General features: G+C 33.3%; 1 protein-coding gene and 1 long non-coding RNA gene across 2 annotated transcripts; one reads left to right on the top strand and one right to left on the bottom strand.

Annotated features, from left to right (window-relative positions):
* Positions 1–1,300: 1,300 nt before the first annotated feature.
* LOC148613742 (uncharacterized) lies at positions 1,301–5,655 on the bottom strand. Its single transcript, XM_088587317.1, has 2 exons — positions 5,441–5,655; positions 1,301–3,171 (listed from the first exon to the last, which is right to left on the bottom strand). The coding sequence occupies exons 1-2, from the start codon at positions 5,454–5,456 to the stop codon at positions 2,642–2,644; spliced, it is 546 nt and encodes a 181-aa protein (XP_088443443.1). The 5' UTR covers positions 5,457–5,655; the 3' UTR covers positions 1,301–2,641.
* A 779-nt stretch (positions 5,656–6,434) lies between these two features.
* On the top strand, positions 6,435–21,387 carry LOC148613741 (uncharacterized). Its single transcript, XR_015923436.1, has 3 exons — positions 6,435–6,684; positions 10,495–10,615; positions 18,944–21,387. It is a non-coding gene; the product is annotated as an uncharacterized LOC148613741 (long non-coding RNA).
* The last annotated feature ends 1,351 nt before the right edge of the window (positions 21,388–22,738 follow it).

Below are 22,738 nucleotides of genomic sequence, written 5' to 3'. Positions count from 1 at the left end.
ATCGCGTAAACGTTTTTAAATGAGTGTTTTCTCTCGAAGCGACAGCGAAAGAGAAGAGACAGTGCGCATGGGCTAAAGGTGGGATTGTACCGACATATACTGTTTGACGTTATGAAGACTTATTAGAATACCAATTAACCTCACAGTCGATTTAATGTACGCGTGATATAAACGAATTAAACAAAACATCGTCAGCAGGTGTCAATTTCACAAAAAGTCGTAAGTGTGGAATTGATCGTAAGTTATGACGTCACAAAGCTATTATTGGTTGTGACGTCATTACTTACGATCTACTTTACACTTACGACTTTTTGTGAAATTGACACCAGTAGCCCTTTGCACAAAAATCGTAAGAGTAAAATTAGTCGTAAGTTGTGACGTCACAATACTTAACTCTATTATGACATCATAACTTACGACTAATTTTACACTTACGATTTTTTGTTTCTTTATTTGATTCATGGTTTCTAAGCTGGTATCCACAAGACATAACGTAATATTTTGCATGCGGGTCCCGTTTGAACTCAATTTTTTGACTATTTTTTTTCAATTTCCGGCGAACAATATGAGAATATGTCTTTTTTAATACTAAGTTACATTGTAGTGGAAGTGGTCTAGAAGTTCCGATTGACCTGCTAAGTGATGCAAGTTTGGCCATTTACCTGCTTATTATTTCGTGTGTATTGGAAAATAAATTATGGTGAGGTTGTATTTATGAAAATAGGACTCGTAAGGGGTATTCTTGGTTAATAGGGGACGACCACCTAATTCTGAAAGTTTTTTTTAAATAGATATCTTAGACTGAAATAAATATTCTGGCCTCCACTACCTAGAAAATTAAAAAAAACCTTTCTGGCCTCCACATTCTACTGTAGTACAATGAAAACAAATAATCTATAGTAATAGCATTTGATAATTATTTTTTTTAATTTACAAATTTTTGAATAAAAATACTCGACCAATACTGCCAGCCCTTCTCAGAATCCAATGGTCGTCCCCTAAAATATCAGATTTCTAACTGTTCTGTTCACTACGAGTCCAAACTCTATCATGAACAAATGACTTCTGTACAAGCTGCTTACGGTACCATTTTAACTATGATCACTAAATATTCAACAATAGTATATAAACGTTTTCAAGTTCTTTTTTTCTTTCTTTTTTTTGTGAATGTGTGTTGACGTCTTCTATTTCTAATATCTGTATTCTGTTCATGTTTATACTTCTATGATCGAGGAGGTGATACACCATTTATAAAATCGGGTGTCTTTTTTTAGTTGAAGCAAATAAAAAACACAAACAAGTGTTTCTAAAACATTTACTTAATTTTTTACAATAGAAATATACCATTTGTAATCTCATTTGTTGAGAAACAAACCTAATTTCTCATAAATAAAATCATCTCCGTTGGAGACGTAGTCATGACACAATGAAACTCAAACATGAACATTTTTTATATGTACAATGAATATAAATAAATATATGTAAGTCTACGACTTCAACATGAACACATTTCAATAATTGTCTTTCAGTGCCTTCATTCAGCATTACTATAGACCTTTCTTTTCAAAGGGGTATCATTTTTTGATTTACTTAAACTTCCGTTCGTGGTACAGTTTATCCGCTTAAAGCATGGACTTTGTACGCACCAAACGAAAAACTTTAAAGGGAACTTGTCATATAAATTAACCAATCTCATCTTTAAACACAAATCAGTTGCTGCGATGAAAGTGACAAAGAGAACAGTCGTTTCAATTGATCTAACAGTGCCTAGGTCCGCTATGACAAGGCAAGAAAAGTTTTAAGTAACAGGCCATGGGTGATACGGGGTGATTGTTAAATGTACATGAACTTTATTTGGGGATAGCAATGCCATTCCGCCTCCTTTATCTATCATTTGAAGGATCTAATTGGACTGCGCGAGCTAGATCAAAATTAATAAGATGCAAGAAGAAAAGTTCAGGACCAGTTAGAATTCATTACAAAAGGCCTATCCAAGAGATACAATGTATATTCAAGAAAGATTGGCAACTTAAGTTTAGAATTTATTATCTCTCAGGTCCCTTCATATACTAACAAACGAAAGACCTCACTCCTTGGATAACTTGAATACATCTGGCTACAGTAGAAATAAGTCGCTGCGTCAGAACAAAACATGAAAAATGGTCTAATCGGGAAAAAAACACTAAGCTGAAGAAGACCGTGAAATATGAAATGATATAGTTAAGATAAATATTATATTTAAATACCAAATCAACAATAACAATAAACGGGGAAAAAGATGATATTTGGGACTAAAACAAAATTAAAAATGTCCTGTACATTGTGTAAAATGTAACTGAGATCCAAGAAAAGAAAATTACTGCATTTGTCAAAAAAAACCAAAAAACAAAATTGAGACAGTTGATACAGTAAAAGACAACTGAAATATAAAAGCAAAGTTCAATTTCAACTTCTCATAGTCAAATGCAGCTTGAAAGTACTATGTACTAACTTAAAAGTCACTAGACCAAAACGCATCCGAGTGAAATCGCTGTTATGTTGATACGCAACAAGTCTCGGCCAATTTGTCCTTCTGAGTACGAATGACCAGATGTAAAGTTGTAGCTGGTCAAATAAATTTGTAGCACTATTTCTAACATAATCATTGCTCTGGTATACTATATTCATCCTCTAAGTCTGATATGGAATCGTCGGCTCCTAATAGAGAAATGATTTCTTCTGCTATATTCGATATGGCGGCCATATTTAAAGTCGTTTTTGTTCCAGATTGTCTGTCACAGTCTTGCAAAATCATGTCATCCGTTTCGTCGTCTACGGTTTCTTGGTCGCTGTTCAATGACACACCGGAATCATCAAGTTCTTCACCGACATTTGCCAACACACTTAATTGATGAAAAATGTTCCGAATGGCGTAAATCTGTTGTTGCTGTCTTAAATGTTCCCGTAATCCAACAACAACTGGATCGTCTGGAGCGAAATGCTCTTCTTCGACTAAGTAACGTTCAGCCTCTTCTGCACATGCGCTATATCCAGAATTTAGCGCCTCTTGACAAGACGACCCCATTCCAATTAGAGCTGGGTGAACCATAGGCGGCTCGAAAACCGGTGGAGAGGATAAAGAATAATCCATTGTAGTAGACATAAGAGATGGCTGTACCTCTACCATTTCACCTATGAATAAAAACAATTTCATAAAAAAATACATCAAATATGCACAAATGGTAAGTTTCGAAACACTACTAACTAATGCGAAAGTACATTTATTCGTGGGTGTCAAATTTCGTGGTTTGTCAAATATTTGTTATTTCGTGGATTATTGGATTCCTTGATTTCATTACTAGACTTTTGGCTTGAGAGGTACGAAGCGTTGTCCACCGTGGGTTTCCGACGAACAATGCTTAAATGCATTCATAATGGTTCAACTACATGCTCAAGTACGTTAATATACGTTAAATGCTGGTTATTCCCAAGACTTATCGGTTGGACATAGTTTTTAAAAACAACCAATACATATTATTTTGAACAATTTGTTCCAATCAAATCTCGTCGTTTAAGCTTATAACCAAGTGAAGGAGCTCTAATTAACCCCTATCTAGTGGAGGATACATGTTTAAATGAAAATGCACATAATCATGAACAAATTAAAACGGCCAACGATAGTACACTGTAGAATTGTCTTTTTAGCTCACAGATTACCATATATGGGCCACCATCGTCAAAAGCTGCATTAGTTTTAATAAAGTTTCCCATGTGAATTTATCCATTCAGACCATTAAGCGGCCTTTAAATCAGTTTTCCGCACGCGCCCTCCCTATTGAAATTCATGGGAACATTTTTTTTACCGGTTGGCATATAAAAGACACGACAATGATTGGAATTGTAATGGAAATAAGTGCTTCCCATTCTAACATCCTGTATTTCAAGCATTATTTTGTTTCAAAACCATACAGAATATCTATATTTTCATTAGCACAATTTCATCGATCATTGATCGAAGTTTTATAGAACATTTGTGTTGAAATGAAACACAGCCAATTTGCAAATTAAAACAGAACTGTTCAACAAAAATGCAAGCCGCAGACTTAAAAAACTGAACATCTGGTGTTGCTAATTGATCAAGTTAAGGTTTCGTTAAACCTTCTTAATACACATCACACGTATTCCTTAATTTAACAGTGGCGGATCCAGAAGGGGATGCAAGAATTGGCATCCCTACTTTTTATTTGAAAATCTGTCATTTTCATGCGTAAAATTTACAAAAAGTGGTAATTCCCCTTTTTTTCTGTGGAACCCCGTCTGGCACCCCACTCCTTTTCAAACTGTCTGGATTCGACTCTGTTAAACATTAAGTTAAAATAGGATTTTTATCCCCGAATGTTCATTCGCATATACATCTAGAATGTGCTTTATATATACAAGTATGTAACGCATGTATAGTTTAGGTAAGGACAATGTACATCATGTATATGTATCAGTATTTAAAAAAAAAGATAAAATCACTATCTAGCAGTAGTAGGACCTTAGCTACAATCTGCATATTTTGGATAGTGAATAACCAGGTACGCACCCAGAAATTTTGGAAAAAGGGGTTCAAAACTATAATTTGTCCACTTGCCAAATTTCAAACAAAATTAAAATTTCCAAAACAAAGGATACGGGTTCCAACATCCGGAACGACCCCATCACCTCCTCAATCCAACACCCGACGACGGTTGTTTGTTTACATATTAGTTTTAAAATATTGATACAAAGAAACATTTACATGAAGCGAAGTGTCGTATTTTATAGATACATGAACATGTACAATTATATTCGTACACTTCCATATCATCATAGACCTGTAAATATATTCAATTCAATTCAGTTTTTCATTTAGAAAGAACTACCAATTATAACAATGTATTGACAATATGAACGTCAATAAAATTTAAGTGTTCCTATGGATCAATCTAAATTATCAACTTTTCATTAATCTGACTAATGTTCGCAACATTTTAATAAGCATTCAAAATTAATAAATATGCTTCAGCAACAACATTTACTCGAAAAGACCAACATAGGTGTATTACAGTGTACGACAGATCTTTGTGTGCCAAGCCAGATGTCGTTTTATGAACTACGAGGTAGCACAGATGTTTCTAATCTAAGTTCAACATCATCTGTTATAATTGATTATCTTTTTCAGATTAGTGTGTGGAAAATATATTGCCTGAGTAGCAGTTGAAACAGTTAAATTTATTAGACTACATGTAGAGACAACCCTTTTACACGCAGTTTTACAAATTTGTCGTGCTTAAGATGATTTCCACGATCGTTCAAAATTGTTAACATGCTAAAATTTTGCACTAATTATTTTGGAAATTCATTATACCAAAAGAATGCGGCTGTAGTAAAGCTATATCTAATTATTAACAAATATAACCTAATGCATTAGACCTACCACAAAATCCTTTCATATTATCCAAGCAAAAAATTTAAATCCAGTTATCTATCCAATGTAATTTTATCGAAATATTCGTTTTTCTTTGTTGAGTATTATAGGAGTCCGCCGGCTGTCAGTTCACCACGACTGCTGTCTACTTATCGGATTTCAATACTCCTGTAGTGTGAATATAACACATGTGTTGGAATGTTGGACTATTCCATTATTGTCCGACAGGGGCCGCAGGGCTTATTGTCAAAGGAGAATAGAAGAAAGCAGATAAAAATCTTAGCTTGTTATAAAAAAAATACTACGTTTTTTCAGAATTTGAAATTTCATAATGACACAAGATATTCAGTTGTGGTGCATAACGTCGGTTCATCCAAACTCCTCAAGTTACCTTTCTTTTAATCGTACCTGTGAAGAAAGTTCAATGGGTCGCCGTCTTTCAATATTAAACATTTAAAATTAAACAAAGTGATACTGAAAAAACTATTTTATAAATAATGAAGCTTTAAATGCCTATGTGGTTAATGTAATTGGCTATTAAAGCCCAAATCGCGAGTCAACACAGCAAGCAAGGGGTTAATTATGTAGTGTATAACATATATATTGTGAATAAAAGGGCCGACTTCAAAGGGTGCCGAATGATGTTTGTTACAATTCGACTGACAGAATAATCGCGCACTGGAGACTAACGTGGAGACTAACGTAGGTGTTCTCCTATATATCCTAACAATAGAAATTAAGATGACTAATGTGTCAAAGTATAAGTCTTGTGATTTTAATTCGATTATTTTTCTAAAGGTCACAAACTGTGCCTGGAGTGTCACCTGAGAGTTCATTTTACTGCATGTATAGTGATATCAGTATCGACAGTTGAGCATGAACACTCATTTTTTAGAGACAGTACATTGTGCCTTTTAGCATTGAAAATTTTGACAATTAAATTACAAACACTGTCAACACTATTAGGAATTTTATACGAAATTTGCCAAATTGAATTTATACGGTTTAAGCGTACACAATGTTATTATATATAGCCTGGTCAAAAATATAAATATTTTAATAGATACATGTAAACAATGGCATTCTGAGTGTAAAAAGAGCAAATGCATGGAAGGTTTAACTTATTTTTTCTTAATTTTCAGAAGGCATGGAAATGAACAACAAAACTGATGATGATATGACAGATGCTAGTGTCATGTTCGAAAATTGACCTACGATTGCTTGAGAAAGATATAATATACAGAGTTTATTTTGTAATTTAGTGTAATGCCTTGCATGTTTTCTATACAACGAATTTGATGAAAGCCATACATGCATTGTATTATATAAGGATGCGCGCCCACCGTTCACTACATTTGGAAATATGTATAGTGAAATACACTTGGTCTATTATTACCAATAAGAGTAAAATAAAAATAGTCATTGTAACTGTCAATGTACAATTTTCAAAAATGATGTTTATCACAGCTTTGAAATTATGTATATAATACACGAATTATTTCTTCTGCTTTAAAATTATATAAATTATTTTGCTAAATATATCATTACATTACCTGTTTCAAGGAATGCCAAGTGAATTCATTTTCTTTTATTCGTGTGTATTAATGTCTGAAGTAATCATATGTAATCATGAAGTAATCATGACTACTCTGACAAAAGTAATCACATGCAATCGATTACTTCTGAAATTTTGAATAATCATGATGTAACGATTACATTTCCCCAATGATATCATGATGTAACGATTACATTTCCCCAATGATATCATGATGTAATCGATTACATTTGAAAGTAATCAGTCCCAACCCTGGATCCGACACGGTTCATGTCCTACGAAATATATATTTTGCTAAACTCATTGTAAGCTCCCGTCACATCCATCTCCCTACAAAACAGCGAAGAGCTTGTATATATATCTCTTAATTCAGCGCGAATAATACTAATTTAGACACCGCTGTTGTGGCAGAGACCGCATGTAGGTCGAAATAATTATAGATCCTCTGTCGACACCAGAATATCTTTCTTTAGATGTAAACCTAATTAGAAATTGCATTTTAAAATCTCTAATTGGTTGGTCTATTTTAGTATGAAAAGGTTTCCTATTTTGACTGTATAAATTCTCCGGGACAGACAGAAAGGGACCTCTTCTAGATTCCTTCACTTGGACGTAATAATACAAAATCATTCGTCTTGAAAATTGTTGCTCGGATGAGAAAACAACATCTGATCAAGAGAAATAATTTAATAAAAGACGCCCATCAGATCAGCGTATTTCGGGAGAAATCAAAATTAAGATACAATTCAAACGTTTTAAAGACTCTTATCCCGATTAGATATCAAGAAATGCATTTTACGCGATGTGATTTTCAAAGTTCAACAATTTAATGATATAAAGTAGGATCAAAACTCCGTGAAACAATATTCGATGATTTATAATTTTGGAGGCTGGCCTAAAAGATTAAGGCAATGTCGATAGGTACACCTAAAAACCGGTACTGAATCCTGGTTCACCTAACATACTCTTATTGTCCGGTGTATGATATTATTCTACTATTCATGGTTGGCAACACACGAATTGTTTGTTGGATGCCTGTAAATTTACTGCTAAAATAAGAAGGGCTGCTGCAGAAATTAAAGGTGGAGGAAGTATCCGATCCCGAAAATTATAAAGGTGGGTGGGCAGGCTTTGATGTGCTCATTTTTGCCCCAATTTCAAAAAAGATGGGTCCAAATCCCGAACCCCTCTAGATACGTAAGCATCCGACCAGTCAAAAATCTAGTCGCTTATCTGAGACTTTCAAATATTTCAGTATCATTCTGTCTCATGCATAAAAGCAAAAAAAAAAAAAAAAATACAAGCTGTCCATAACCTAGAAAAAAACAGACATTTTATTTCAACTCATAGTTATTTTAAGGAAAATTATGCTAAAACTTCTCTTATCTCAACATGATTCGGTTCAACATAGTGCATCCTTCTATAAAAAGCCATAAGTTAAGAGATACGGATAATAAATCGGGCACACTCGAGCGGCATCAGTTTCGAATTCTAGACAGATCGTAGCCAAATGCATGATGTAACATTAAATTCATAGATTAGTTTAAGGAAGTTGAGGGCAAAGGGGTTAAATCACATCGTGCCGTGACCAAGTACACATTTTTTTTCTGAATGAGACTAAATGCTCTATCTAAATGAAGGGGGGTTGGAACATATATACAACCTGTTACCCCATTTAAAACCAACATAATTAAAACGTTGAGGTTTTTGACTTTTAAGGGTTAAAATAGTTTTTAATGCAAAGTTGAATGTATATTGGTATGACCCTTGCCGTGAAATAGAAAAGGACTTTTACATGTATAACGGTGTAACGAAATCATGTGTAATCATTGCATTGATTTGTAATATTTGACCAAATATTTTCGATTCCAATATTTACAGGGCGATGGTCCGAATTAGAAATAGTAGCCTGCCCACAAGCCCGAAACTGGCTATTTTTTGGCAGGGCTGGCTAATTTTAGCAAAAAAATATATAGCCATATAGTAAATATATTGAAAAATTGTATTCAGGACTCGCTAGAATTTGAGGGAGTTTCCTACCCTGCGATGCTACCTTAACGAACCGATATAATTTCGTGCATCATTTTTAGGACAGACAAATCTAGAAAAAGTGCTCCAAATGCATTGTACTTTTTTCTATTTTTCTGCATAAACTTTGCATATTGAAAAATCGTTTTGATGTAAAAGACATATGACGCTACATTTGTAATTCATTATCAATGGGGGTAATATTTTTGCTTTATGTCACATAATAGAACTGTATAGTACATTGTATGTAAATAAAGCCTTGTTATCCCTTAAATGATGATGGTAAAATAAGACAAGAAATATAAAGTAAAGAACATAAAGACAAGGCAACAAAATGTAAACAATACACTTAAAAACCCTGGGATTTTATAACTGAATTATAGTTTAAAAAGAAATCAAGTTTACAGTTGTTCGATGTTTATTCAATTATAACAAGTGGCGAATTCAATGACCAAAGTTCAATGTTATTACTGTCAAATTCCTAAAAATAGAAGCGAAAATTAATTAAATGATGCCATAGAATTGCCTTTGAAATAAACAAGGTACAAAATAGCTCGTCAAAAACCGCAAGAACCGCGACAAAAGCATGCCGGTATGCACACATCGTGACACATATAGTGCGTATTCCAACACATTCTCGACACTTCTTAAAATCACAGATATTTATCTTGATCAATATAACTCCATTCCCATGCTGTCACGATCATTATCATGTTTAAATCGTAATAACTTTGTAATAATTTCTTATTTATTACATAAAATTTTCAATGAATGTCAAAGGTTATGATCTTTTGATTAAAATTTACACAGAACGGCTAATGACTATATAAATGATTATAGGGATACGTCAAGGATGCCCCATTGTTCGTAGGTGTTGACACGCTCAATTACAGTTCGTCGACTATTCTTCGCATTCCATTACTAGTATATGACAGGACTATAGACGTGTTTACTTAAAATCTTACGACAAACACCTTCCTGACTCTAATTGCAATATTCCCAAAACTTAAACCGTCGCAGTATCTCGAGAGCGAACCCGCAGAGTAAGTTTTCTTTAGGTAGATAGGGGGTGTCAAGGCTTTGAATCAGTTTATCGAAGCCCCTATTGCATTTTAGGTAAGATTTGTTTAGTGTCAAATTAAATGACAATAAAGGTCAGAGCTCGAGGTGATAAAAAATAAACAGATTACAAGATCTTACCTCGATAAAAACTATCTTTTTATTATCGCCTTCTGGTGTCGTTAACACAGATGTTTGAATTAGTGTTTACTTTAAGATTAGGTTTTTTTTTTACAGTTTGTACTTTTATTGTGAACTATTGAACAAAAATAAGGCACTGACAACGTAACATTAGTAAAATAATAAAGTAACTCATAACAAAATTATTAACTGCTTTAATAAAATATGATTTGTAATGATTATATAATCATATGTTTTTTTTATTATAAAATTGATAATTTTGAATTGGTTTAAATCATAGGAAAAGAAGAAAAAATGGGAAAAACCTGGAACGAGTTAGAAAGAACAGCACAGGGCAGAGTTGCATGGAGACAGCTTGTTGGCGGTCTATGCAAATGTACCAGCAGGGGTAAAAGGCCTAAGTAAGTTATATCATGTTGTATATGAATATTTAAGTACCACAGTAATAGCTTCATCGTGAATATTTTATTTAGTGAATATTAGTGTATAATATATATGAGTATAGTACTAGTATACTACTGTAATTAATATAATATAATTATTAAGTTATATAAAATCCATGTTTTCACCCTGCACTTTGATGGCATATATGGAAAAGTTGTTCATAAAATTTGATAAAGAATGATTCATATAATAGAATTTATAGAATACGACCTTCTAAAGGGATTGTTTAGTGTTTCTAAATTTACAGATATCGAGAAATACACGACTAATTTGCAATGAAATAGGTCACAAATTTATATAATGTACGTGTATGCACAATAGCCCCGTAATTTAGTGAATAATGCAAATACCCAAACGGAACTTGTACAAATGTAGTTTGCTGGACTAAAAACACGATCCCACGGTTCGACTCTGGCTATTATTTGGCGTTTTCATCTTTGCCATGATTAGCAGTCATGCGATATTGGCTAGTAACAAAAGCATACCGTTATAGAATGGCAGGTGCTAATACCCACAAGCGCGGAGATTAAGCCAAAGTAAGAGTCGACTTTAAAATTAGAAAATCCCCACAATAGGTGGGGGTACAAAGGTTCTGAATTAAGGGGCAGGTGAACCTCTATGACCAAACATGGTCTGAAGTTACGCAGCTTAAGACTTTGGGTATTCTATCGTGAACGAAATAGTCCTGTAAAAGAGAATGGACTTGAAATACAAAGGTCGAGAACAAAAGAATGAAGTAGGGATAACAAGGCTTTGTATGTCATCTTTCCTTTCTTTTTCTTGTAAGATTATTGAGTTCAACAAGGGTCATTCAGAGTAACTCCACGCTATATATAGATAATATAGTAATCGTGCCTTTAAAAGTCTTCCAGCAAAAAAGCTTTACTATGAATTTAGCAGTGTAATATTCACTTAATGGATATGACGTAAATTATTTTAGGTTTCGTCATGGCTTGAAAATGCAAAGATCATGCACATGCAGCAATCCTATAAAGTGTTTGATTGTTATAGTACGTAAATAGTTATTTTTATTTTTTACAGTTCGTGGCAAAAACCAATGCAAACGATATGTATATATTTATTTAGTACACGACGATCAGTAGAAAAAAATAGATTTTTTTTTGCCACAAGGAAAAAAGGTTTGACACTATAATTGCCATAGGAATTAGCTGACTGGCGATAGAATATTCATGCCAATATGGAAATCCGGCTTATCAAGTCACCACACCATGATAATGAAGGATGCATACTAACATTCTATACACAGGAAAGTAACAAATTTAGTATTTCCCACACCACTTATCGACTGGCTGTATGGATTCAAGAGGTTGACAAATTAGTCAATATTCCGTTCCCACAATCCAGCGTGATTTTTATTTCTTTTATTGCATCAATGCAAATTATGAGTGTGGCCTTTGACCTTAGGGGCGAAGGGGATCGGGTTAAACATATAAAATTCAAATCGGATATCATTTCAAAATTTCCGTCGCTATTCAGGGTCATTGTCCACTATTAATGGTGCTCAGATGGAGATGACAAAAACGTTCAAGCGATCAAAATAAATTTCAATGAAAAAAAATAGACGACCGTCTCCAGGTTAAGAGTGTGAAGTGATCCGTGTTTTATTGATGCAGTTGAACAGAAAAGGACTTTTCGAATTCTTTATTTATCTGACAGCTACATCTTAATATTATAAATGAAATAACGACCACTTGAAAATTGAAGAAAAATACACTGACAATGGTCGACAAATTTCTCAAACATGTCATACTCATGTACGGTGGCAATTTCAGTCGTAATAGCGTTTGATTGAAAATACTCATACAATTAAGCACAAAGCAACCATTCTAAGAACAACCAAGTGAAACTCAAATGCTGCAAAGACTTCATTTTAAGTCATATTTTAGGCTTAGGATATCAGGGCATTTTAATTAGAATATACTGTACTTATAATTTTCTAACCATTTAGGAAATCTGATTTATGCCTTTAAAACTATGAATAAGTATAACAGCTTGGAGCCAATGAGTAATTTCATCTCATCACATCCCGAACACCCGAATATTTTCAGTGTGTTACGAAAACAATTACTCGATCGTGTTTTCTGACCATATGAGAAAAAAAATTAAACTAGGACAATGAAATAGGCTACAATGTATGGCATGTCAATATACATATGCACAGTTTTGTTATAAATTCAATTATTTTCAATTAGGAACGTCATTGTGCACAAAACCTGCAAGGGCGGATACAAGACTGACGCACACACACACACACACAAACACACCCTCGACAGAAGGTCCGAGAAAAAACTTTTGGTTGGTTTGATAGTGTTGAAAAAATAGGTCCAAGAGACTCCTTACCAAAACGGACACTCCGTTTGCAAAAGTCTGGGTCCGCCTTTCTTGAAAAGGCAACACATCCACGGAAACTAATAAAACTAACCACGAATCTTTTTTTTTGTGTTCATATAAAAGTTTGGGTTTATATTGAGATGATTTATATAAGATTTTTCGAGCATCAATATATACAAATGCAGGTACATGTACATGTGTCTGCATGTGTGTCGGAGCAAGGATTGGGACTCATTGTAGCATACATTTGTATCAAGTTCCAGTATTTGGAATATTATCTTTTTAAATTTTGTTCTTGCAGTTTAATTTAATCATAGAATATTTAAAATACAAGAATCATGTATCCAATAATAAGACGGGTATCACTGAAGGAGCAGGAAATGCCCACCTTTACTTTGGCACGAAAATGCATCCTTTAATTTGGTTTTTAGTAGTTTTTGTGGGGCTGGTTTTTATTTGTAATTTGTAATTTTTAATTCTTTTTATTGTGTATGCCGTTTTCATGGATAATTGTCTGTTGTAATTTTTGTATTCCTCGCTTTGCTTTGTCCTCGAATTTCCCTACCATTAACACTTACTTTTGTCTGATTATGTATACTTACAGTTCTTATTCAGCTCTTCTTCAACGTTTATGTACAGCGACTGACAAAACTCAGACTGACACTGTAATTCAAAACACGAAAAATAAAAAAAAATAATGCTGTTTTTATTATTTTTCGAGGTCGTCACCTACCGCTGCAACTGCATAGTGCAGAGCTTGGCAAATTCGAACATAATATGGGCGTTAACAAAAAACTAAAAACCGTAAATTTAGTTTTATCCTAACATATATTAAGATTCGTATTTGTTAATACAAAGAACAAAAACACAAACTTTAAGTGCAAGCGAACATTGATGAATACAGAAGTCAATCTTGGGAATTAAAAAAAAAAAATTTCTGTTTTTCTCCTTTCGATATTTACCACAGACCTCAGAATTAATGATTTGATATGATTTTACTTTATTACATAAACTTGTTTTACATTCAATGACGACTCCTTGGGATATTTTAAATCTGCAAATAAATGTTTACCACAGGAGCGTGACGTACACGCGACGGGATAATACACACGCGTGATCATAACACACCCTTAAGCGGCGATAAAAAACAGGAGACAGGTAAATTTTACAAGTCACACGACACCTGCTCATCATTGGTTTCAAAACGTCATCGTTTTCTTTAATATTTAACTAAAGGTAAAAATTAAAATTAATGTAATATTAACATGAATTTTATTAAAAATTGTTATTGTAGTGTGAGCTTTGACGCAGGTAATGAATTGTATGAAAATTGACTTGAGCCATTATTTAGAAGAATGATTAATATGTATTATTAGAATAAATAACTAATATAACCATATGTTCAATGCATTTTTTAAGGAAAGAAATGGGGTACAAACACTTCTTCACACGAAGTAAAAACATTATCTATAATCAGGGAAATTTAAAAATGGGGACCCAAATCCAGGACTCATATTTTACCTGTAGAAAGACGCGAATAAATCGGTTTATCTTTTTTCATTTCAACATAAAAATATAACTTTTAAAAAGAAATCCATTTCATAAAGGGTCCGAGTCGTCTAAGCCCTTAATTGGATACGCTTGCTATAAAAGCGTATTATAAATAAATACGTTCCCCAATCGGATACTGAGAGGGTGAATTATTCGGGTTAAGAAAAAATGGCATTGTACAAAATGCATCATTTCATTGATTATTTAACATCTTATCGGAAAGTTAGAGTAATAATTAAGACTTGTCTTGCACTTTTTCGGATAGCATGCATTGTAAGTCATGTGCGTTTGATAAACGTCAGAGATCTCTGGGTATTTTTTGTCATATTTTGAAAAAGAAAGAGAATTAAAAGTATTGAAAATCATTGAACCTTACTTTTTATATGTTCTATAGTTAACTAACCATTGATAAATACGGTACATAAATTAACATCTCTTACCTGAAACTGTACGAACATTCTTTTTCCTAATTAAGCCTTAACATAAAGGCAAAACACAAGTAAATTTAATACTATGAGTTCACTCTTTCATTTGAAACATTCCGGTACTATACAACACGTTCACGTGCAGCCAATCACAATCAGTTGTTTAGTCGCGTGTTACCCATAACAGACGCACGACCGACGCACACACGCACCTGCTCCTTCTTGCAGACGATCAACTAGCTCTGAGCGGGAATTTTGGCGGAGAAATTATTAATTTATACAATTTCAACTCCAATTTTTATGAAAAAGATACGCCTTGGCAGTCACAGAAATCAAAGAAAAAAATCAACGTTTTTAGCCATTAATCGATGTATTAATCTGTTCAAGTTCTTTGAAATATCAATGCATTATATTTAATTTCGTTTTATTAAGTTGAATATTGAGAGAAAAAAAGTTATAAAAAAGTAAATATGTGTATACTAGAAAGTAATTTAGATTTTATTTTCCTTGGCTTTTGGTCACAGTGTAAATCGGTATTCAAAGTATTTGCAGGATCCCTAGGTTTTTAGCAAAATAACAAAAATAAAGTATTTACCTAAAATTGCCGAGCATACAATGTAGAAATGCTTTTATTTAATGTTCTGAACACTATGCTTGCTACTTGTACTATGTACATGTATGATACATAGGTGTATATAGGCGTATCTCTTTAAAAAAAATAGGACACTAAGGAAACATTTAGTGATACCGCAACGTAATGATGAAAAAAGGGAGGGATTGTCAAATGTTCAAAATGTCCTAACTCAACAATTTCATTCTAGATTTTGCGAAAATTATAACTTAACCTGTTTTTTTATAGATCTTAACTACTGTGCACAGTTTTAATAAAATCCATTGACGTGTACTCAAGTTATCATATGGAAACCGTCGATAGACGAACAGGCGGACGAACGGTCGGACACGCAACTTTTCGGTGGATATCACATGATACTCGTCATTTCGCCTGGCGGGGTGTAAAATGAAATGTGTTTGCAATAATAAAACTTTATGCCACAGATTAATCTGCTTGAAGTTTTGGTACGGGGTTCCTTTCCATCTGTTAAAATGGTGATCAGAACTACCGAAACTGTACTAATAGTTTAAAGCTGGCTAGAGTATTGGCGAAGCATATGAAAGGCATGAAAATGCTTAATTTTACGGCATGATTAACTGGTCCTTTGAAACATCTGCCTCTTTAAAATAACCGAAAAACTACACAATACACATTATCACACTAGACATAAATGCTAATACTGGTAACTGAGTTACTAAAATCAAAATTCCTGTGAAATTATTTTTAAAATATCGAAGTAATATTGAATGTCTGAAATCAATATTCGTGTTTACACATACTTCGGGACGCTTTAAACAATAGCTATTGATGAAATATAAAATGTAGCAAAAACATGGATAAAAATTGATCGTATAAACCACGAGCAGAGTAACGCTATTGCTCTGTCAAACGATTGGTGCCCTATGCTAAATCACACACAGATGGCACTGGTCCTGAGGTTAACGGGAACTTCAAAGGGGAACAAAGACAATGGTGGCTTGAACAAGGCCAGATGTACCGTTATGTTACCATAGAATATTCAAATTAAAATTAGAGGCGATGCGAATTTTGTCCTAATATCCCCTTTTCATCGTATTTGGCGACTTCAATAAAAACAACTTTTAAATGTAACAGTAGATTACGACTTTTATTTACTATCATTCAATGTTAAAATTAAGGAATTTAAGGTTTTTTAACAATGAATATTTAACTTACTCTATCACGAAATTACATAAACATTAAATCTCTATAATCTTTAAATTCAAGTACTCCCACTGTGTGCCTCTTTTGTGGTTTTAGCGAACACCTGCCGAATTTCGCACTCGAAAGAATAAAACATGATGCGACCATGTGCAGATGTTGTATAGTATGTACAAAAGCGTGTACATATGCCCTTATGCGCCACGGTTTTTGTTTGAAAATTACAAAGAAAGGCGGAGAAATTATTAAAACGAAACCCTTATCAACTTCGAAGGATAATAACACTATAAGTTTGCACAAGTGTTTGGTGTGTAAACAAACGGGGACCAATGGACCAACTCCTTCATTCAGAAATATTATAAATTATCTTTTATTTGAAAATAAATTTTATTTTTTTTTAAACAATTGTATTGACATTGTTTGTAACTTATGAACTAACATATGATTTTTGCTATGTGAGACGATAAGTATATTCGTGTAAAATGATCTAAAACCTCAAGTGTAAATATTTGTAAGAAGCAAGCAAAATGGGAAAAATCTGAAACATGCAAGTCAAAACCCCACCGATCTGACATTATGATTTCATTCAAGGATGCTTTCTCTATTTGCATCACTGGATTTTCTTAGACATTTATCAATAGAATGTCAGAAAAATGACATTTATCAATAGAATGTCAGAAAAATTATATTTTTTTGACAGAGATATCTGCCCTTGATACTTTCATTTACAGTGCCTTTCAATGAAATTATATCTCGATTTACCAATGTGATATTGAAAATCTTACCCTTTTTCTTGATTCTGATGGTGAAAAATGTGTGGTTTTTACCATGCTTCACCCACTGCCTGATTCTTACAGAATATTGGCACTTAAGTATAGAACAGATAAATTTCAAATGCATGTTTCATTATAGAAATTAGAGGAATTGTCAAAATTTTTAATTTTTAGTTCGGTTATTCAAACGTCATGCATAAGATGTAATTTCATAAAATTTTTAATTCAATTACTTAGTATTTGCTTAGAAAAAATCTACTTCTAAGACGAATTCATTTTATACGGAGTGACAGGGGTGGAAATCCAGAGATTTCCGAAGTGATTGGTCCAGAAAAAAAGGGGGTCCAGGATATTAAACGTTCTTTTTGCCCAAGTTGTGTACGAAATTAACAATTATTGGACCCCATTGAAATGCCACTGAGTTAACAACAATTTTTATTCAAAGATTGCATTATCATAGTTTAATATGTTACAGAAGTTCATATTTTACATGCTACAATTTATATCATGCATTGGATATATATACATGTACATGTAGTTATGCGAACTGTTAATATTCTGTGGTCCTTTTCACAAAAAATCGTAAGAGTAAAATTAATACTTTACTTACACTACTTTTATTTACTATGACGTCATAACTTACGACTAATTTTACTCTTACGATTTTTTTGTGAAAAGGAACGCAGACCTTAAATTCAATGAAATCCTAATGTTGCTAAACTTGACGACTGTGCACTTAAAATCAAAGTTGCATCAAATACTAGGCTATGGTTGTGTTTTTACTTGTTATTTACGTCTACGAAGATTACGAAGAAATACTAAACACAGCGCGAGGTGTCTGGTATGCAATTTACTTTTGAATCTTAAACTTCCTTAACATTTGGTTCTAATATTTGGCTGAGGGTAACCCTTGAAACAAGTGTTCATCCTAGTTAATCTCAAAGATTATTTATGAAATTACTGTTATATTTTTTTTTTTTTTTTTGGTTTATGAGGTAATAACCTCAATCACGTGTGCACCACGGGCATTGAGGTTATTTCAAGTAGACCGAAAAAATATAACAGTCATTCCTTTTAATTTAATTTTGGTATCAAATTTTAAGGAGTAAATCAGCAAAAAAAAAAGGTTGATGACGTCACAGTCACATTACAACATTTGGTCAATGAGATGATGGACAATTTTTTTTTATCCTATCAGAAAGAGTGTTACTGTAACATCTAAAATTGAACTATAGAGATTTAAACGTTTATGTAATAAGTTAAATTTTCATTGTTAAAAAAAAATTCCAATTTTCTAATTTAAACATTGATTGATTGATAGTTAAAATGGTAATTTACTATCAGCATACCGATGTTTTCAATATTTTATATACATGTTTTTGGTTTTTTCAGACCGTGAAGAAACTGCTTTGTGACACCCTTTCAAAAAGAAGAGAGATTTTAGTGACAGTCGATTCGTCTATGAAGGTACTAGCAAAAGTCTACCACATTATGAAGATATCTCAAAATAGAAAGATGGTGACAGTTATCCCCTCATGTTGACAACGAAGACAGCTTAAAACAATAGAAAGATGTTGTTGACAGTCGTCCCCTCCATGAAGACACGTTGAATATAAAGATATGGTGCCATTGTTCTGTCCATGAAGATACTGGAGCTGGTCTCTCCCAATTAAAATATATTAGTGATATTCGTTCCAACCATACATGAAAATACTGGCAACAGCCTTTAAAAATTTAAGGATGGGAGTGAAAGTCTTAAGCTTTCCGTCCACATGTTTGCTCTCAAATACAGCGATATTTGTGACAATATTTCGGTCCATGACGATACTGACAAGAGCCCCACACCCACAATTGCAGTAGAAAGACATCGGTGGCATCTTTCCGTCTCTGCAGCTCGGTTAAGATACTGGAGATACCATCTCGAAGTAGAAACACCCTAGTGACAATCGTTCCTTCGATGAAGATACTGGCAACTGCCTTCTATACAATAGTAAGATGATTGACTATAAAGGCATCGGCAAATACAGATGTTGGCAGCATTCATTTTATTCAGTGAGGTTCTGGCTCACGACGATATTGGTCATAAACATTTCTTCTTTCAAAATTTATATTTAAGCGCATTCACCTGCTTTTTGTGTTTACATTTAATTTACAATGTATTTGATCCTGTTTTAGTTTTCTGCTCATTAATATGACCTAAAAAAAAACTAAGATGGAAACTGGAATGGCCTTAATGTCGCAGTGATCCTGTTTGATATAAGGTTTGTTTTGTTATGAAATTTCTTCTTTTCAATTGTCAGATATTTATAAAGTAATATTTATTGCTTAATGTCGAATTGAACGAGAACACCTGATCATAGGAATTGTATTATTATACTTGTATTGGCATGGGGCATAATCATTTCGAAATTATTACGAATATTAGTGCTTGTTTATTATAAACTTAATGATTACAGTAAACGTGTATTGAATGCTGATAGAGAAAATGAAATGAAATCAATTTTACTCAGATCAAAAAGTTCAGTGAAGGAATTCAATTTTGAATAGTCATATTTGGACTAAAATTTTATTTTGATTATATGAAATTGAAAAATTGAATTAAATGTATCGCAGACGGATATGGTATAATATAAATGTGATCAAATGCAATTTTTAAAATAAATTTTAGAGTTAATTGCTTTTTCCTTTTCGATTTGAGTATCAGCCCATTTAAGAGTTTGGTCTGAATTCCTAAACAAATCTCAAGTTAACAATTTCTTCCAGTCCTTCAAGTTTTTCCTCAAATTAATTTCAAGTGATCTCATTAGTGGAAATTTGAGTTAAAGAAGGCCTTGAGGAAAATCTCAATTTGAGATTTTTTATAAAATTTAACCGGGAACTGGTCATATGTAGGAATTTTGAAAATTTATCCTGGGAAAGTAATATCTCAATCTTCCCGGTGTTATAGTGTAAAATTGTCCTTTGTCATACAAGTGTTGATGAGACTCTTGCAGAGACATTGGAAGTAGATAGGCCATACATTAAGAAAGCTACAAAAAATATTGCACAACAGGCCCTAACAGGGATTCCTAAAAAAAAGTAGAGTTAGATCTTGCAACATCTGCAGTAGGAATGTAGAAACGGATATGAAAAAAAAATAATTGGGAACAACTGAATTGGAAGTAGATAGGCCAAACATTAACAAAGCTACAAAATATTACACGACAGGCCCTAACACGGAATCCTAAAGAAACTAAAAAATAAAAAAGAGGTAGATCTTGCAACATCTGCAGTGGGGATGAAGAGACAGATATGAAAAAAAACCCAAAATAACTGGCAGGGGAACAACTGGAATCAAGTAAAGAGAAATTCAAAGCTCAAGACAGGCTGTATGACAGCTTATGCCCAAGGAGGTGTAAAAGAAATTTAGTATAATTACGTGATTTACACTCCATTCGGTATGGGGAATATCTATACATGTGAATGTACAAAAAATGTATTTGTATATAAAGATGCACCATTTGTTTTGTTTATATAAGTAGCTTATGCCTAATATTTTTTTTTTGCCTATATGTATTTGTTAATGAACATACTCGAGAATATTGGTTAGCGAAATTGGTTTAAACATAATTGAGCATTGTTGGCGAATATTTATCTGGACATACTGATTATATAAAGAACACCCCTTTTCTCGGATAAATTAGAACTGGTTTATATATTTTTTAATAAAGGATGCTTATCTGGTATTCTTTTATATCAAGACAATAATCTTCGTAAATATGCGTGGAACATGCTCATTATACAGTTATTTTGTTCTACCGGGCCCTACATTGCGGAAGTGTATATTGAGCATGCTCATCTACTAAACAGGCATCACATAATTTTGTTCTCGTTATTTAAAGTACTTATGCTAATATGTCCCCCTTGAAACAGGTTTTTCAAAATAAAGATATGCTCACTATATATGACTTAAGTTCAAATTTTTTTTTCAAAATAGTAACAAGTTTTCTTTTGATTACCGCTATAACCTTGGTTCCATTGATTACTCTTTCATTATAACGAACACTTCTTGCTGATTGAAAATACATATTTCTCATGAACTATGTTGCAAAATGGTACCGTATATATATGATCCTATCAAGTTGGATTATAGTGGTATCATTTTCACTCAGGGACTCGGGGTAAATGAAATGATGTAAAACTTTCAATCAGCACCCAATGTCCAATTGTCGAGTACATTTCATTACTTGCTAAGAAACAACCTGCAGTGTGTACATGTATGCCTGATAGATTGCCTATATTCTAATACTGAGAATATTTATTAATTTTTAATTTACAAGTAACACATTGCTTTTGTATGTGACAGAGTAATCTTTATCTATTCACCGTTCAGTCAGTCAGTCAGTCTGTTTGCTTGCCTGTCAGTCTGTCTGTCTCCCGGTCTGTCTTATAACTCTAATAAATAGTGAGAGGTACCCTTTTGTATCCATAACTCCTTTTGAACCGCCAAGTTGATATTAATCAGGCGCGTAGCTGCCGTTAGGCAAAAAACCTTTTGCCTGCACTGAATTTTGCCAATTTTTTTTTAAATTTTGAGATGAAATACATCCAGGAGAGGCATAAATGATGCTCTAAAACACTATCTCCGCGGAGCTTCGGAGGGGGGGGGGTGTTCGGCCCCTGGACCTGCTGGGGGCCTTAAGTGGCCTCCAGACCCCCTGCCGTAATTTTGCCTACACTTCAATTTGGCCTCAGCTACGCGCCTGTTAATGAAGCGATCAGGAAAAACGGTATGAAACATGTCATAAATTAATATTTTGGAATGATTACTATGCCCAGTCCTTTTCTACTATGTATTTGAATGAATGCTTTGTTTCCATTAGCGTCATACTGATATTTCCAATAACTTTGATAGGTGGGTATGGGTATACTTGTCTTGTAACAGCAATTCTTCATGCCAATCATACCAACTCTCATGCACCCGCATTTTTGGTGTTATTTTCCTTTAAGTTTGATCTTTGTTTTTTTTTTGTCTTTAAAAAGTTTGATCTTCCAATCTTTTGCAAATTTTCAATTATTAGCCCTTTGTCATTCTCGTTATGAGTGTTTGAAACATTGCCTAATATTTTCAGAGAATTGTACATATTCATATTCTACATCACGTCAATTGAAACTACTCGGATATTTCCGCTACACGAGAACCCTTTT

The sequence above is a fragment of the Perna viridis genome, chromosome 6 (assembly GCF_037379345.1).
Source record: "Perna viridis isolate PV_CMFRI_1.1 ecotype Kerala chromosome 6, ASM3737934v1, whole genome shotgun sequence".
In the NCBI taxonomy this organism is placed as follows: domain Eukaryota; kingdom Metazoa; phylum Mollusca; class Bivalvia; order Mytilida; family Mytilidae; genus Perna; species Perna viridis.
Note: the sequence above shows the minus strand (reverse complement) of the source record. Positions and strands in the feature narration are given on the sequence as shown.